The sequence below is a fragment of the Genypterus blacodes genome, unplaced genomic scaffold (genome assembly GCF_046128005.1).
Source record: "Genypterus blacodes isolate CSIRO-AG114 ecotype Tasmania unplaced genomic scaffold, CSIRO-AGI_Gbla_v1 ptg000133l_1, whole genome shotgun sequence".
NCBI classification, from domain to species: domain Eukaryota; kingdom Metazoa; phylum Chordata; class Actinopteri; order Ophidiiformes; family Ophidiidae; genus Genypterus; species Genypterus blacodes.
Genome location: NW_027466935.1, coordinates 1131402 through 1149879, shown reverse-complemented (window position 1 = coordinate 1149879; position 18478 = coordinate 1131402). Strand labels below are relative to the sequence as shown.

General features: G+C 43.2%; 1 protein-coding gene across 1 annotated transcript in view; it reads right to left on the bottom strand.

The window, feature by feature from the left end:
* astn2 (astrotactin 2) overlaps positions 1–18478 on the bottom strand; it is a 216234-nt gene that overhangs the window by 22121 nt on the left and 175635 nt on the right. Inside the window, exons 18-19 of the mRNA XM_076163970.1 lie at positions 14442–14575; positions 12141–12289 (exon numbers count right to left, since the gene is read on the bottom strand). Of these exons, the coding sequence (XP_076020085.1) occupies positions 12141–12289; positions 14442–14575 (283 nt within the window). The remainder of the gene's footprint in view (positions 1–12140; positions 12290–14441; positions 14576–18478) is intronic.

Below are 18478 nucleotides of genomic sequence, written 5' to 3'. Positions count from 1 at the left end.
ATTATGGTAGAAGCCAATTTGCATGTTCTCCAGCTTACATGGAGATTAAAACCTCATGCTAAATGCCAGGTGACTTGGAGAGAGGGGAACAAATATTTTGCAAATCACAAGAACATGAAGGGATGGGTTGAGGGACAAGAGGACTGAAAGAACCTCATTCTGATTCAAAGACACACACACACACACACACACACACACACACACACACACACACACGCACAACACACACACACACACACAGGGCATGTAGCTATTGTTGCAAACACATGTGCACACACTTATACTCTCAGCACATTCGTTATTGTACGCTAATATATATTTATACACACAGACATACGTAGGCAAACACATACACAAACCACACTTGCCATATTTATCCTTCTGCGGCAACATGTGGGGACTGGTGGGTGCATGGTGGCATATTGTCTGATGTTGGCAGCCAGACTTGCTATACTGCTATCCCTGACATATCATTTCAATTACATTACTGAATGCAGGCACGGTGTAATTGCCTCAGCTATTAGCTGTGTGTGAATGTGTGTGTGTGTGTGTGTTTGTGTTTTTTAAACCTTCAAGGTCAGCGGGTTCACACACTGAGGCTTTTTTTCTACCTGAAGAGGAAACTTAAGGAAATGTCATAGGAAAAAACACAAACATTACAACACTGTACTGTGGCGCTGTACTTTCTGAGTTGAAGGCAGCCTGTGAAGGTGTTGACCACTAGCCATGTAATGCTATGAGTGTGTTCACATATTGTTTGTACTATGCGCTGTACCCTTTATTTATCTATCTTTCTAACAGTGCACGTTTGCTTGATCTTTCATCCTCCGCAGCAACCAGTCTCTGTGTTTGTCCTCAGATAACCCTCTGTCTCTCCCTCGGCTTTGTCTGTTGACCTAGACTCAGCCCAGGCAATTGCACAGTGGACTCATTTTAAACAAACAAAACACAAGCTTTATATTAACAAACAAATCACAAGCTTTATGTTTCCTGTGGGCTGCCAAGCTGGCTAGGGGCCTCTTCTGTTAAACTGTCAGCACTCAAACCCCCACTCCCGACTCTGAGGACTGTGCCTGCACACTGCCACCTTCCTCACACACACAAGGTGGATATTATGCAGGTACGTACACGGGATCATTACACGTAGGCCATTCTCTCATATGCTTTACATGCTGATTTTCCCTGTCATATGTAACCTTGTGTCTTACAATGCCACCTATGGGCCAGAAAAACAAGGTAGGCGAGGGTTTGGGAAGCACACGTATAGGCGCAGGAAATAAGTATTATAGAAATCTGCTTTCTCCAAAAAGTTGACAGGCATAAAGAGGGACAACAACACAAAGAGTGCTTCATGCTACTGTTGATTTGAACTATGATTTAATATTACAAATAACACAGCAGGAAAAACAGGGCTAGTTCAATAGAACATTATTACAAATCTATTCTACAAGGTATTGTGCATGACTATGCCCGGGCCATTACGTTGTAAGGGTTGTTTAACAGCAACTAGACTAATACATAGTGTATAATCAGGCCAAGGAGGCTCCCTCTGTGCATGAGTGGGTGTTCACTACCCACAATAATTCCTGATGCTACAGGAATAGGACTAACAGACATAAGCAGCAGAAATCATCCTGCTGATTATCATTAATACATAACATCCATGAAATATATAAATGAATAACAGACACAGCAAAAGAATAAAAGTCTAAGTTAACAAAAGCCAGCTGTAAGATTTTAAAGGTTTTATTTCTGTCCCTGTCTAAATTCCTTGAGCAAATGTTTTGAAAAGTTGAAAAGATACAATGAAAATATCTTCCTGCCACATTAGCAACATTCTTCTTTATTTTAGGGGAATCATCTGTGTTAGCGCGACGATCAGTGGAAGATACCAGCATGCTTACTCTGACAAAGTAAAACATGATGAACTACTACACTACTTTCCATTTTCAATTCATCTTTATCTTCCGATGAGGTTCTGGAAACAACACAGTTAAGGAAAACTGATCCATGATCTGTTTGCCAAAGTTAGGCTGAGACAGTAATGGATGGACGCCCGTAATAAGTTTGGGCAATAGCTCAAATACACAATACAGGAAGTGTCAGGAGATTCTTGCCAATGGTTCTTAAGATCCAAGCAAAAGCTCATAACATATCCAGTGATCAATGATCATCACTTCACTTGCTTGACTCAACTGTATAACTGCATGTCATCAGCATAACAAGACTTGCTTCCTTTTGTCACCAATATGTTATTCTAACTGCTCAGAACACAGCACTGTATTCAGAGACACAACCGCACAACAACAATGAACACTGTACCTCATCTTCAACTGACAGCTAGCCTTGTCCCTTGGTCAGATCAAAAGTTGTCTCCTCTTGGAAAAGCATTGGGAGAAACTTGCTGATTTTTACAACCAGTGCTTGACAGATTTTCTCCACAGAGATGAGGAAGAAAGAGAAGAGGCTGCTGAAGTTTACTGGGCCGCACAAAGCAGCTCTTCAATTCTTCCCCAATGTCAATTTGTGGTCTGTCTACAGGGACAGAGTGTTTGACAACTTCACCAATACAGCAGAGGGACCGGGCACAGCTCCACAATACAGTAAAGGCAAACTCGACTGTGATAATATCCTTCAATCACGAGGCGCAACTGCCTGTTAGGTAGTTGTCTTGCCATATTCGACCACATATGTGCAACTTCCACAGTTGGTTAGTTGGTTGAAATACGGAGGAAGGGATGGAGCACAAACTTGGCTTATGCTGTGTATTTCCCAACGATTTACTCCCCAAATCACCAACCACAGCATTACCACATAAGGTGCGTTTCACCTAATTAAACCGTGTGGGAGTGTGTGGCTATTAGCAATCATGAGCCACATAGCTAAAGGGGAGCTTTGCATCACCGTAAAGTTACAATGAACACCGAGTTCAGGGAGTTGTTAAATGTGGAGTGTGTGGTGCTAATCACACTCACAAAGAGTCACATTTAGTAATTGTGTTCATGAAGTATGCTGTTTTAACCGAGCAACAGGATCCTGATTGGCTCACAACACCAATTTGTCTAATGAAATGACGTAAATAAGCTGAATGGAGACCTTCATGGGTGGTGAGTATAGCCACACCATTAAAGATTCTTTCAACATTTAGGCTGGAACACTTCCATCTTGATAAAGCATTAATTTAAATGAGTAATAAGAGTATTACATCAGTGTTTTTTGCATTATCTGAAATTAAACAACTCTCCTCCAGCTAATAATAATTGAGTTTTCACCCAGTCTGTGGCATATTCTAAGATAAGGAGGCAGTGTAATGTAGGCGTTTGATTGAAGTTAAACAGATGTTTAGGGTTTTTGAGGAACCCATGGGACAAAATTGATGTCATATCATGTTGTTGTACTTACATGGAGGTACTTTGCTGAAAATATTGAGCTTTTATTCTCATTCAAAATCCACAGCTTATAACAAGACCTACATGTCTACAAAAAGCCTTTGAAATGTTTTCTTTTCAGTATGCCTATGCCTGAAATTTGTAACATTTTTCACTTCACCTCCCTCAGACTGAAAAGATCAGGCTTTACGTTGATGGTCCATGTATTGGATGATGATCATGTTAAAAAACAAACATGCCAGCATACATCTACTTGTAGTCATTTAAAAGACTGTCAGCCTGTCCCTCATATACAGTTCACAAACCATACTTATACGGCTGTGTAGACGAATGATAACCACAAGAAGGTAACACAAGGTCATGGCTGATATGACGGATTCATTAAATATGAACGTCATAAAGAATTCTTATTGGATCAACAACCCTGATGTTGATTCTTGTTAAATGTCAATGCCATTACAGATATTCAATGGCACAACAATATGCATGTAGGGTTTTTTACATGTGCTTGACTTCCTCCTGACATACAGCATATACATAATTCAAATCTCTTAGGACTAGCAAATCTCTTGGACTAGCAAATGCTTTATTCTAACATAGGTCAATCAAATTCTAGGATGACTGTTAACATGTTTCATGCCCCGTCTTCTGGGCTCACTAACCTGTAAGTGATGGCTGCTTTGGTTTGACCTACTGATTCACTGTTAAGGCCAGTCCATAATCTCTGTGTCAGCATAAGTGTGTCTGCGTGATGTAAATTCCGTGAGCTGGTTACGCCAGTCGGAACTCATTGCTGATGTCGGCGCACCAGCCAATATTTTTTGTCCACGTGCACCTGAAAGCACCAACTACACATACAGCCGACTGTGGGAGGGAATGGAAATGTGTGCAGGCAGATGTAGAGAAAAAGAAGTAAAGGCAGTGATGTCGGTCAGCTGTGTCCACACTCGGTTGCTCTCTGGCTTCATTAAACATGGGACACGTTTTGTTTCCTACCTGTGCTCCGGTGGTCCCCCCAGCAGGAGGATTTGATACCAGTGAAACTGCCTTCTCAGTGGGATACGACACCGGAGCACAGGAGGCTCCCACAGTCCAAACACACGCAGGTTTGGTGAACTGGAAACTCTAAATTACCCGAATGTGTGAATGAGTTCTGTCGGCTACTGTCCGTGTCTGAGACCGTTTTGAAGTATAATTTGACTTTTATGGTCCATTTTACCATTAACAATAGGGCAGTGGGTGATTTTAGGGTTTTGACAATGCCACATTTTATGCACTGGTTGATATTTTTTCCTACATCTGATAAGCTTCTCACTCACAAATCACATTTATATTCCGTACTGAGTAAATCTAAGTGTAAATCTAAAAGGATCTATCTATCTATCTATCTATCCATCCATCTATCTATCTATCTATCTATCTATCTATCTATCTATCTATCTATCTATCTATCTATCTATCTATCTATCTATCTATCTATCTATCCATCTATCCATCTATCTATCTATCTATCTATCTATCTATCAAGAGGCAGAAAGAGGGAGAGACATCATCCTTGCACTATCTCAATTTCCTATCCAGCACAAATCCATTAATGGAGGTTCGAGATACATAAAATACGTGCCCATCTATATAAATGGGACAGGGATGGAGAAAGAGAAAGAATGACATCAGTACAGTCTAGACCTACATGTCAGAGAGAGGGAGACTAACAATGTGTGTGTGGAGGAGCAAAATAGGAAAGGAAGCAAAAAGGGAAAGGAAATGCAGAAAGCCCTTGGCCCCCTGCCTGCAATCTGCAATCTGCTGATGGCAAGGCTCGTGACGAGGAGGTGCACAGCGTCCATTTTTAGCGATGAGGTCATCTTTAATTAACAAAACAAAGAGAGTCAGCTGTGTCACTCCAATCTGTTATCTGCACCCATGCTCAAGGACACCGTTTATCTACATATAATTCAATCTCTTTGAATGAGGGCTTATCGACGCAAAGGGGGGGCATTCATGGTCTCAACCAATAATGGAGCTGTTACATAAACAGGAAAAGGGGGGTTTCACTGAACCTGATTGCGATGGAAACGTGGGGGAGATGGGAAAAGGAGAAAGGGTTGTGACAGAAGAAATGAGCAAAGCAGAGTTAAGCAGAAGACGTACACATATCATGTACCCCAATAAGCTTGTCTGGCTGAGATGGGAGGACTAAAATAAGGCCAAAGATCAAATGGCTAATCAGTTTCTCTGTCCAACAGTGCTGGCATGAGGTGACATCATTGCTGTGAAACCCTCAGCACTGCTGCTGTCTGATCCCCCACCCCCCCACCCCATCCCCTCCTCTCCTCTACAATCTGATCTTTCCTTCCTCTCCACTTTATGATCTTTTCTCCCCCTTGCTCATCTGCTCTTCTCACTTCAATCTGCCTTTTCACATTTTCATACAATTTCTTCTCACATTCTCACTCCTGTGAGTCCTCATAATTCAACTGCCTCTCAGTTGCTGTTCATACCACAGAATCAGATGTCATACAGCAGTGATGGAACACAAATAGATTCGCAGGTTTTTAATTAGCACTGTGTGTGTGTGTATTTGTGTGAGCGTTGTGGGAAGCATAGTGCTACGCTGATGAGCATATTGGCGAAAAAGTTATCCACACAAGCTATGCGTATGAAAGACAATATGATCATACAACCCAGAGGCATTAGGTTCAGTCCATAGGTAGCAGCACATTTGGTGACTTTTTGTCTGGCAAAGTTCATGACTTTTTGGGCACCTCCAGGATTCCATTTTTGCTGGGAACTCCCAGTGAGATCGACAGGAAACAGCGCTGAAGGATGTCTGAGATTATAGTGAAAGTAAGCCTGTAATTATTCCCATACTGTCAAAATATAGCCCGCATCCCTTACTAAAACAACCTCCTAGAGCAACAATGGTATAAGGTGTTTAAGTCTCAATTTCAAAGTAGATATTTTGAACAAGAGTGAAGAGGTCTAGCTGAGCTGTGTTTCTGATGATTCAAATTTAAATGAAACCAGTTGAGTTGCTTAAAACTGGCTCAGCCACAAATGCCAAATCAGATAAAAATGCGTTAGTGTCATTCACTTGTAATTTGATTATAGGCTAATAGCACAAGGTGAAATGATATGCCTTCAGTGTTCAGTCAACAAGGTATCATTTTCATCACTTACAGTTAGAGCTAATCTTTTGTTGCTTTGTCACTTACTTATTTTGGCCAATTTTGGTAAACTACCTCGGTGCTGTGTAGATATTTTCTAGGATTAGGGCATTTGGTCCAATTCTCTTATCAAATTACTTCATAACATCATTTGTGGGGATCAATATCGGCTTACATATCAACGTTGGTTTGACCTATTGCTGTGAAGGAATGCTGAGCTCCACATTAACAGATCAGAAATGTCTATTTGACTGGAGTGTGTGTTTGAATGCTGTCTCTGCCTTGGTCTGCCATCTAGAGGCCTGTGTAAGCCCCGGTAAAGAGACTTACATGTTAAAACACATCCATCAAGGTTATGTATGATCACAAATGCTACCATGCACACATCTGGACACATGTTAAGTCTTCAACGTGACTGAGAATTCCTGTTGCAGTGAATGCTATGCATTTCTTTGTATACTTGTATTTGATTTCAGAGTACTGTATATTAAAATGGACTTGATGAAAACAACAGCAGTGATGGCAAACAAGAGTACATACAAGTCTGCAGCCCCATAGATGGAAAACAAAAAGGAGAATAAAAGTACAAGTTTAATGTTTGCTATAGTTTTAACTGCAGATGCGGTTGCATTATTAACTGACATTTCTATCTTTTGAAATGTAACTGAATGTGACAAAAGTACATCCGTAGTGAGTAAAAGAAATCATCCATTGTTTCTTTGCTTGAATCCTGCCGTGTATGAGGATGTCAGATCAGGAAACAGTTGTATTTTGCCAGACATGACACTAAGACTTGACACGAGGAATTGCAATCTAGAGGGACTTCAACTCCACCTCGACCTCACTGGCCTTGCAGGAACATCAAATCTCTCTGATCTCTTTGTTTGCTCCATCTGTACATCAGGCAGCGGCGGGACTTCTTCGATGCTGACCCGGAGGACTAGATATTTGGCAGTTTACTAAAGTGTCTGCGACTGCCTCCTGTTCCAAATCTGTCACCCCCATTGATGTTAATCCTCCTCTGAAGTGCGAGTGTGACACAGCAGAATATTGTGTAAGTCCCACTTCTGCATTATTTGGCAACCGTCCCGAGCTCTCGGTGGCACGCTGAAGAAAATGTTTCCTCCAGGCCACAGGGCTTGGTCGCTGGCAGGTTGGAGCCATGGGCCACCCTATTTGCCTGGCTCTTCTCCCTGGCTTATTTTGCAGATGGTCAGAGCATGACTGCCAGGGCTTCCCTGTTGATCAGGGAAGCTCTCCTCCAGTGGCCAAAACAGTGCACAGGAGATGGAGTGCCAAACCGGCTTTTTTTTTCAGCCTAGACTAGCCAGCGTGAGACCAGTGAGGTTCAAGCAGGCACTCGACGGCATTCTACCTACCGCCCACTGACCACTCACACAATACACACAGGGACATAATAACTATAATTCTAGGAAATTCATACTGTCAGTTGCTTTGAACTCAGCCACACTGACTGAGCCACGACACTATAATCCGCTTATGAAGATACTTCTCAGCTCTGGGGAGAAGGATTGTGCAACATGAACTGTAATAATAATTTGCAAAAGATTATACAAATGTAAAAAAATATATTAAAATAAATAGAAATAATAGTGGAATGTTTCAGGCATTGCTTATTTCCATATATAGGTGTATGAATTTCTCTCCACATGCTTTATAGCCTTGACAGACCTGGGTGGTGGAGGGGTTACTGAGGGGCTGCTAGTGGGCCATCACGTCCATGTAAACAACAAGACATATGGTCCAATGGCTCAGCTGCTTTCCGCGCACATCAAAGCAAAGAAGCTATCTACCAGTCACCGCTGACCTCAGGAGGAAGATTTGTGAGGAAACGGGGAGAAGCCTTCAAGAAAAGATGAGGCTCCCCCCCTACCAGCACTGATATGTGGGCCGATCTGAGGGGCTTGGGAGACAGAGACCGAGGTGCTGATGGGTTGTGCAGATGTGAGGGGCAAAGGGTGGTGCTACATGAGGACGTGATCTTTCTAAAGCCTCCGTGCTACGCAGAAGAGGGACGAAAACAATGTACAAAAGGGGATGGAGGGACAAGGAGGAAATGTGAAAAATATTGAATGCTGTCAAGTTTCAAAGGCCAAGAGAAAATGTAACATATTGCCGAAAAGCATTCTTCTATTCTTGCTTGCAAAAACGAAGAACCATTTTTTGTTCAGCTCAGACTTATTTGCAGAAGCCAGAATGTTGAGAGACACAAATCGGCATTAGAAACAAATGGCAGCACGCAAACATACTGCATTCACGATCATTATTTTGGCAACTGTTACTTGCAAATCACCTGCCTGAAGCGCTCGTCCCACTCCGCCCGCCAGAACATCTTGATAAATCGACAGATTATCCAAACACCTTCCAAACTACTGGACTTACATGTCTGGGTTCATCTCAAAATTGAAATAAATGTCTCGAAATAAATCTAATGTTTGGAGGAAGACCATTTTCCAGTGCCGTCAATAGGGTTTCAGATTGATGAATGTGATTTTCCTACCTTCCTGGCAGCTGCCGGTTTCGGTTCGTTTCAGCACAGTACAGAACTTGCTGGAGATAGATAATCCATCACGGCGAACAGCATGTCTCCTTTTATTTTTGTCAAAGTTGTGTTACTGTTTCATGGTAATGCAGCTGAGAGCAGGGGGATGCTTAGGAAACTCCTGATGCATCCAGGTGCTTGGAGGAGGAGGATGTTTGGAAAATGATCATTAATCTAAAAGCCTATGGTACGCTTTGGGAAACATCCACGCTATTTTGACATCTCCTGTAGCTTTTGAAGACATTGAAAGACATCGGAAAATTAATTGTCAGGAAGAAAATTACATTTTCATCTGTATATATATTTCGATAAGGATCATTTCTATCACACCACGGGGAAAAGTTGTAACTCTAAGGAAAGTGGCCACTGATTCAGGTATGCAAGGTGAAATGCAATTAGTTAAGGAAGCAATCTTTTTTCAGAAAGATCCAAGCAAAGAAAATCGCACTTGCAGGCATGTAGCCTATGTATATATATATATATATATATATATAAGAATATAATCCTCATATCATTTTAAAATCATGTAGCTTAGAAGTGTTACAGTCTCTTCTCCCACCCTTGTCTAGACAGGCGCAACATAGAAACATGCCTTTGGGAACCCAGCGAGGGCTGCATCCAAGTTCCTGAATCTCCACATTCTCTCTGTCTGCCATCTGTATGAGTGTGCACATGGCTGAATGTGCCTGAGTGTGTGACTCATGCTCAGCATGGCTAAGTGTCTGTGTGTGGCTGTCTGTTTATCTTTGCTCTCTCTTAGACACCAGCCTAAAGCAGTGTTTCTACTTGGCAGAGGATGCGGATGCTGCCTTCGCTTCTGTGGATGCTGGCACCAGCTGAATCCCCACCCCTATGCAGTCTATCTACTGTACCTGCCAATAGATACAGTCGCTGTCTTCACTGCTGTGGAACCCGACAATGTTCAAGTTCAGTTTCTCAGCGACAGCATGTTTGTCTTCTGATTTCACAGTACCCGTTTCTTATCTATCAATTAACTATCAATTTTAGTTTTGTCCTGATCTCATAGTTTTATTCAGGGATCTATTTGTCACCTGAGTTGCTTTTATTCTTTCCTATGGTAATTACACCGAGCATACACAGATGCCGCCGATCCCCCAGATACACACAACTAAACAACACATATCCACGTAAAACAAACAATGTACATGCACAGACAAATGTGTCATCATCAATCCACCTCATTTCTATGTACAAAGCTGAATCTGTATGGTCAGAGAACAGTATGGAGAATCCCTTCTTCCATAATTTGAAGCTAGATGAGGCCACAGACACAATAACAGATTCAAATAAGTTCTGTGTTGACGACACTGACAACGGCGTATCACACAGAGTTAGAGACTGTATAAATAGACAGAAACCATATTTTCCAACTGAAAAGCTCTGCAGTGCAAAGAGAACCAACTGCTGAGAGAAGCGAGGGATCAACACAGGAGAACAAGCTACAGTGTCTAACAGTTTATCTCGTCCGTCGGCACCGACCAAAGGCTCCAGGTGGATTTACAAAAGGTCAGTGTGAATAATCCACTGGCCTAGCACATGACGTGCAGAATATATGAAATGACGTACAAGGCACAAGGTAACCTGCCAGGTATATCAGCCTTGATAGTCAAGGATATATGGCATTTCCTCGTGTTCTTTCAATCAATCCATCAATGCAGTTGCCAATGGAACATGGAGGAGAGTAAGGTCTGGGAATGATAGCACTGATGAGGGCTATGGGAGCAGCAATGGGAACTGAGTAAATAAGAAGACATTTCCATTTTTCCAGAGTGTCTCAAACAGCATGTGCCCCATCCCAAATGACAGGTAGTCGTGACTTGGAACTTGGACTTTTTTTCCCCTCTTCTTTTAACGATCCACAGCCACTCATCAATTTAAGAGGACTCAATTATTGCGGAGATCCACCCCTGCAATCACATCCAAGTCTGTATCAGCAGTCTTGATCCCCGCCTTTTTGGGAGAACAATGGATGTTTTGATTCAGCCCAGGGCATTTAAAAAAAGGGGCCACTCAGATGTGTATTCATCCTTTGTGAGTGATGATCCTAATGATGACAGCATTCTCGGAAAACTGGAGAATACAACAGTTCCCTGTTCCCGTAATTCTGCATTGCACGCATACAGGATATTTGTACATACACAATTTGTTGCTCTTGCTGGGTCATTCAGTACACATTTTTCACTTTTGTGTTGTTTCAGCTTTTTACCAAATACTTGAAGAAAGTTGAAAGAGCAAAGAAGAAACGCTATCCGAGAGGGAGTGACAGATGTAAAGGAAAGAGAACAAGACAGAAGACAAAGACAATGACTTTTAATCTGCATCACACTGTCTATTAGGAGATGATTTATAGTGGTGACTGGCACATAGCGGAGTGACTCACCCACACCATCTGCCCCTTCTTACCTCACCTCTGCCAGCACGCCTGTGTCTAGCTCTCTGCACCCTCGCTTCACTTGGTGGTGCCCACGCTTCATCAGCACTCCTCCCAAGGGTGATGGATGGCCTGTCCGTACTCCCCAATGACTAAAGGCGGCTACTTCCAGACCAGCTCATTTCTTTAATATTATTAAATTCCAATCTCCCTTCCGTCGACTCACCCCGAACCCTCGTCACAACCGTGGCCACTTGCCTGTTCCTTTCAACGTGACGGTCAGCACCATTTAGGGAGCTGGAGAAATTGCACTACGTCATCCTCTCCCCATCCTCAATCATACTGTAAGGCACCAACTTGTGAGAAAGATGGCTTATGCTCTTCTTAATACAGACATATCAGATCGGCCTCAAGCTAGATATAGAGCTACACTTTTCCCATATTAGCCAAAGTGAAAAGACTGAAAAACCTATTCATCAAAACAAAGGCTTGCTTCATATGTAATATTATATCAAAATAGTTTCTGTTCTGTACTTGTATGTTTGCAGAATAAAGTCTAAAGTCAGCCACAGACACGTTGACTCGGACTTAGAATGAGTAAAGCAATGGCTTGAAGTTGTGTGTGGTACCTGTGTAGACCTCTGCCTCTGACGGGTCCTCCACTCGCTTGTGCTGGATGATGTAATCGGAGACCTTGCAGCCTATCTGTGGCTCCACATCCATCCATTCCAGTGCCACCATGGTGCTGGAGGGCTCCAAATATGGGGCCAGGCGCAAACTAGTAGAACAACAAAGAAAGAAGCCAACAGAAAATACAGGGAAATTGGATCAGCAATGAATTTAAAAAGCTGAAAAGTGTCATGTGAAGAGAGACGTGTATGAGTGTATGCATGGGTGTTTGGGGTGAGATCACCCAATCTTTAGACGTAATGAGGGCTAAACAAACCTAAACAAAATAGCAGGGGGTTTAGATCGGCATGCCTTCAGACAGAGAAACTTTCACATCTCTGTCGACGTCTCATAGGACAACAGCATGACAACACCAAGATTCCAATGCTGGATGTTCTCCCTCAGTTTCCTGTTGCTTGACTATCCCTGCAGCAGTGTATGTCACAAGCTATCCCTGTGTCATAAAAAGCCTCTTGGTTTCATCCTCACGGACAATAACACATGTACAGCATGTTATTTTCTTCCATTGATGGTCTTTCGTTTCGGCACTGGCCAGAGCGGGAGGTCCAAGTTGGCTGAGACAACAACTCTTCCCGACTTCTTCCTTGCCAGCAGGCAAAGGCCCAGGGGAAACCTGACCAAAACCTGTGGTTACACACTGGGCCTCTCCCAATTCACAACCAAAACAATGTCAAAACAGCCATTAAAGCTCTACTACTCGTGGAATACCTCTGCAGCATATTCCATTCAGGTATCCACTTATTTCTGATAAAATATTGGAAAATAAAATACTTTTGCAAAACTTTATCATCCCACTAAGTCATTCATTTAGCAGGAATCTGTTGTGTGGAAGTGGAAACCTGTTACTTAAAGTTCATAGCCAGAGTAAAACATTTATGGATTTTTGATCTCATATGACCCCAATCTGTAAAAAAGAGTTTGTTACAGGGAACACATGCTTCGTGGCCTTCCATAGTTAACATTTTCCTGTCTATCTTTACATTTAATCTAGTTTTTACAATCTAGGAAACCTCCATTTGCATCTGCTCTGTGCATGGACCATACCAATAAGCCGTCCACACCAAGCAACTGAGTAAAAATGTGTATAATCAGGAGTTTCCAGCTGTTGATATGCACCTGTATTGTACCTACATGTGGGTTTAAATATTCAGTCCATGCTTGTGTTTTTGTCTCACTATCACACCTCCTGTCATTCATAAACTAGCCTCCCCCATTTCCAGCTCCATGTTTCGGTACCTAACTGAAGACCCACCACTGAGGCCCGCTGAGACACTTTCCTGCAGAGCACTTGGCAGGAACCGATCAACCCATGATCAGCCATGCAGTGAAGTTCAGAGTTTGTGCCAAAACGTCTCTCATAAAAAACAAAAAAATGATCCCTTTTCCTTCATGGGTGGCAAAGTCTCTGCTTGTTGAATTGTTGTTGGACGTAAACTCCATGCTTGGCTATTGAAAAGGTTTGCTGAGTTGCAAATGTCTTGACAACAATTTCATTGCATACCAGCAATGCTGACAGCTTTACAAATGTGATGCGGGCACTAATATCTTTGGGATAATTTGAGCAAACACAGATTTACATATTTCAGCTTTAATTTAATTGGTATTCATGAATAATCGTTATTCCAAATGCTTGCATCTCTGCCAGAATTTATTTGTGTATATCAGCAGAGTAATTAGACTAAATTATAGATTTGGTTGTAGTTGGCACCCTGGTTTGCACCCTATGCAAAAAAGGCAAACGCATTACATCACACTGGGCATGAAAACCATTAAGGACTTGAACCCTGGAATCATTACTTCTAGCCACAGTGTATTTCAATCTTATTACTCTTATGAGGTCTTATAATTCTCCCAATCGCTCATTTTTAAATGTTTGCAAATGTGTTTCATGCTCCTTCTGTAATTAAACATTCAACTATTAGCTTCACTTTCTGAGGTCTTGCCCTTTCAACTTCCTGTTCTCAGTGGATTAAACAGGAAGGCCTCAGGAGTGTTGCATTAGGACACGTTGGATCAGAGCATGTTCCTCTCTGAGGGTGTAAGGGCTGACTGACAGCTGTAAGAACTTTGGGTACTGTGCTTGTGTCCAAAAAAAGGAGGAAGATAAAAAATGTAAGAGTGAGTAAAAATGGGTCCACGTGTGTGTGTGTCCATATAAATATGTGAGTATATGTCAGTGCATTCAGGAAATCTCTCCTCTGCGTGAATTCCTAGGTGTCACGGCGTCACCTCACACTTACATTGGCTGCCTGAGGGGACTGCAGTTAGGCAGGCCGTCTTTGCTGAAGGCACTCAGGTCACAGCGACACCAGTTATCAATGACATCGCCCTTCCCGCCACACCAGTATGAGCTCATTGTGGCACTCTTGAAGGCCTGTAAAGGGTAACAGGTGAGAGAAATGCAATTATCTCTTGGAACATGGACTACTCATCCTTTTACCCTTACCCTAGCCCACACCCCCCCGCCCCCCCCATCTCCCACTCCCTCACCTTCTCCACCAGTGCCCTCCATATCCCAGTGCACATACGTAATCGCATACACACACACACACACACACATCCTCGTACTTCAATCCATATGATGACCCTTCGCTGACAACATTAACGCCTTCCCCCTTTACACTAACATAACTATCAGCGCTATCATGGCAGAAACAGACACGTAATGTAACAGGGAAGAACTTTCAAAATCACAATATGTATTCACTTTGCAAAAATGTCTTTACTCTAAAGGTCCAAAATCTAAAATGGGTCTAACAAAGATAGAAGTACGTGTATACACAGAGACACACATACACACACACACACGCGCACACACACACTGACCTTTTCATATCCACTGTTCCCAATTACTGGAAGGAAGGAACATTTCACTAACACTGACAAGCTTACCGTCGGATATGGATGCACCCCTTGCCACCTTGACTTTTATGATGGAGGGAGAAAGCTGTGACATTCTCTCATCCCCATTTTGTGTATGTGCCTATGTGTCTGTCTGCCCACCTGTCTGTCTGCGTGCAGGAGATGGGGGAGGTGAGCAAACTGATAGGAGGAGATCAAGAGTGAATTTGTTTCCACGGCGTCCATACTACTACGACCATAAATGAATGGTTTGTTTCCTGCAAACATGACTTTCTTTGATCATCTATTAATACGCAGCAAAAATGTTGAGGTCCAAAGCCCTTTTTAAGGTTAAAACTGCAATTTAGAGAAAAAACAAGGAATCTATCAATTTGTTTGCTTTGCATAATATATCAGAAACGCAGTACTATTTAAATGTTACACAAGCATAACACCAATATATGGTGTTAGATACATGCAACAGTGCATTATGCAATGACAAGCAAGGAATGAGTTGCCTTTCACTTTCACACGTTCAACTCAAGGCGGGTACATTATATACCACGTCAGTCTCATAACGTGAAAATATTTCCAAGATCGCGTTGGTGGCTGATGACATCACCCCCAACATCCTCTCGTGCTGCTTCATTAACAGGCGGAAGGAAAAAAATCAAAGGCAGAAGCTCAGTCATCCTCTAAAAGGCACCAAAATGCCAATATAACCGTCAAAGCAATAAAGTATAATGTCAGGGCTTTCCCTAAAGCCACAGGCATGATAGAGAGAGAGTTCAAGGGAGTTCGCAAGCACTCTGGCTCCCCCTGTCACACTATGGATCAATGGAGCACTCAGTTATTTATGTGCTTTAACTGGTTGGCAGCACTGCCTCACGCAGGCAACCTAGGAGATGTGCTTGATCATGGTCACAAAAACAGGACACTGGAACCATGCGGAAACATTATCACTGAGTACCAGGCATCCATCAAAAAGCAAGAAGGATTTGAAGAGACCACACACATCTTTAGGGCAACCGTGCAAAAATATGCACACACACACACACGCGCGTATACACACACTGCAATTAGTAATTGATTTCCAACAATTGGTTGTTCCACTTGGTTGGAAAAGTGCCAAGGAGGATTTCTGCAGTGTGTTGATTAGTCGAGGGGACATATGAGATGACTTTGGGCATCGTCCTGACCAGAAACACAGGCGGTCCGGCCAAAAACAGAGACAGGGTATGCACTTAGAGGCTGATGTTAGCGTTTCCACAACACTGTATTGTTCGCTGTAGAGCCGGCTCGAAATGCTTTCATGGGAACTGAGTTCTTCCACTTGCTTTCACTCGACACGAACGCATCCTGAGTGTGAAAGCGACGTAAATGAGTGGCAGCGTCGGAAAAAGTGAGGGGGGAAGAAAAAAAAAAGGGGGGCGGCACTGTTTGGATGTAACAGGACGGTAGGAAAAGGGACTTGACAGAGGAGAGACGGAGGAAAAGGGGATGAAGATAAATGCAAGGAAATTGAAGGTATGAAAAGCCGAGTCCCCACCTGACTGGGTGACGGATCCACGGGCCCTTCAACAGTCTCAAGGCTTTCCCCTTATTTATCCTCCAATACAAGCCCCTCTAAATGAGCCTGCTGAATGAGCAGTTATTATAGGGGGTAGGCAAGCACAGTAATCCACCGCCATTATAATAACCCCCTGGAAAACCAAAAAGGGGAAAAAGGTTATTACATTTCCCCCTCCCACCCCCCTTGCCTGAACCCATGTGGCTAACTGCTGCCAGAAAACAACAGCAGCAGGGGTCTCGCCACCTCATGTCAATGGGAAGCAGGCCACAGACAAAGGCAACAAGAAAAACCTGGGCTCAAGGTCTACACACGCACACAGACTAGACAAATATGAGAAATGACCTCCTCTGGTAGGGGCAAGAGAGGCAGAGACCACAGGACCGCCATGCGTTTACCACCACCAGATTCCTAGAAAAACCCCATATGGGTCTGTGCGCTTGATTGCATGGCTGCACATGTGAAAAATAGACAAAGCGATTACCGCCGTGTTTATGTTTGAAGAGTAATGCAAGCCAGTCTCCACTGGGTAAACAGGGAATCTAATTGTGGTTTAGAGAGTGGAGTGGGGGGAGGTGTGTGGGTGTGTGTGTGTGTGTGTGTGTGTGTGTCGGGGGGGGGGGGGGGGGGGGGGGGGGGGGGGGGAGGGGCACGAGAGGTAAAACAGTGATGAGAAATTAAATAAAAGCAAGTGAGAAAAAAAATCAAAAAGTTGATGTGCTGTAGGTAGAGGTGATGTATGTTAATCGCTAATATGTAAAGTGTGCTGGAGTGTGGGGTTGAGGTGGGGGGGGGGGGGGGGGCAATATGTCCTCCGTGTGCAGATAATCATAATAATAATAATTCACAGGGTCAGTGAGGAAAATCCCTGAGTGTAATGACCAGACACGTTTAAAGGTGCAGGGGAGAGAGAGAGAGAGAGAGAGAGAGAGAGAGAGCACATCCTCCGTGTGTTCAATGCAGTTAGTAGATAAGTCAAAGCTGAGAAGAAGAGGATACCCTATACCGTATTGATTAGCTATAAATCATGCATTTCCCAGAAAACAGATAGATCCATGTACATTCTGTCCTCTGCAGGCCAGAGAGGAAAGAAAAGAATCACGTACGGTATTCATCCTGATTCATATTAGAAAAGGAATTGTTTTGACACGGGGAGGTCCGATAGGGGCATTAACAGAAACGGTGGAGGACGACTTCTGTGCCGTCACGACAGATTTGATTTCAGGAATGGTGATGTCCCGACGGTTACAATACCGCACCATTCTACTGTTTCACAAATATGCCACAATTCATCTCTATTGACCTTATCGATACTGAACAAATTGAGCTGAAATGTAATCACCCCGGGCTTTGAACAGAAGACAAAATCAGTGAACTGCAAAGCCGCCGAGCATCAGCGACCAGCCCATCCGCAAACTCCAAACCCTGACGTCACCGCGACCCGGCAGACTCACTGGCACCGTAATACTATTTGGATATTCCACTTTTGTAGAAGCTTGTTGTGACTTACAAGAAAGACAGGGAGGCCGCTGTGACCTTCTTAATATATTAATCTGTTTGTCTAGTCTAAGATGACCATATTACTGTCCATCTTCAGAGGCTAATACATGATAACACTGGCCAGCTGGCCCACAGTATTGATTTATAAGATGATCACCAGTGGTGGTAAAGAGTCAGCACACGTAAGCCGGTGACTTGGAGTACGAGTGTGTGCGTGGGCTTGCGCGAGCCCTTGTGTGTGCGTGAATACACTAATGGCGTTAACAATGGAGCCGATGGGCTGCTTCTAGGAACCTTATCAGAGGTAGTACTTCCAGGAAATTGGACACTGGGGGCCAGCTGGAGGGTTGGTTCACTCAGAGGTTG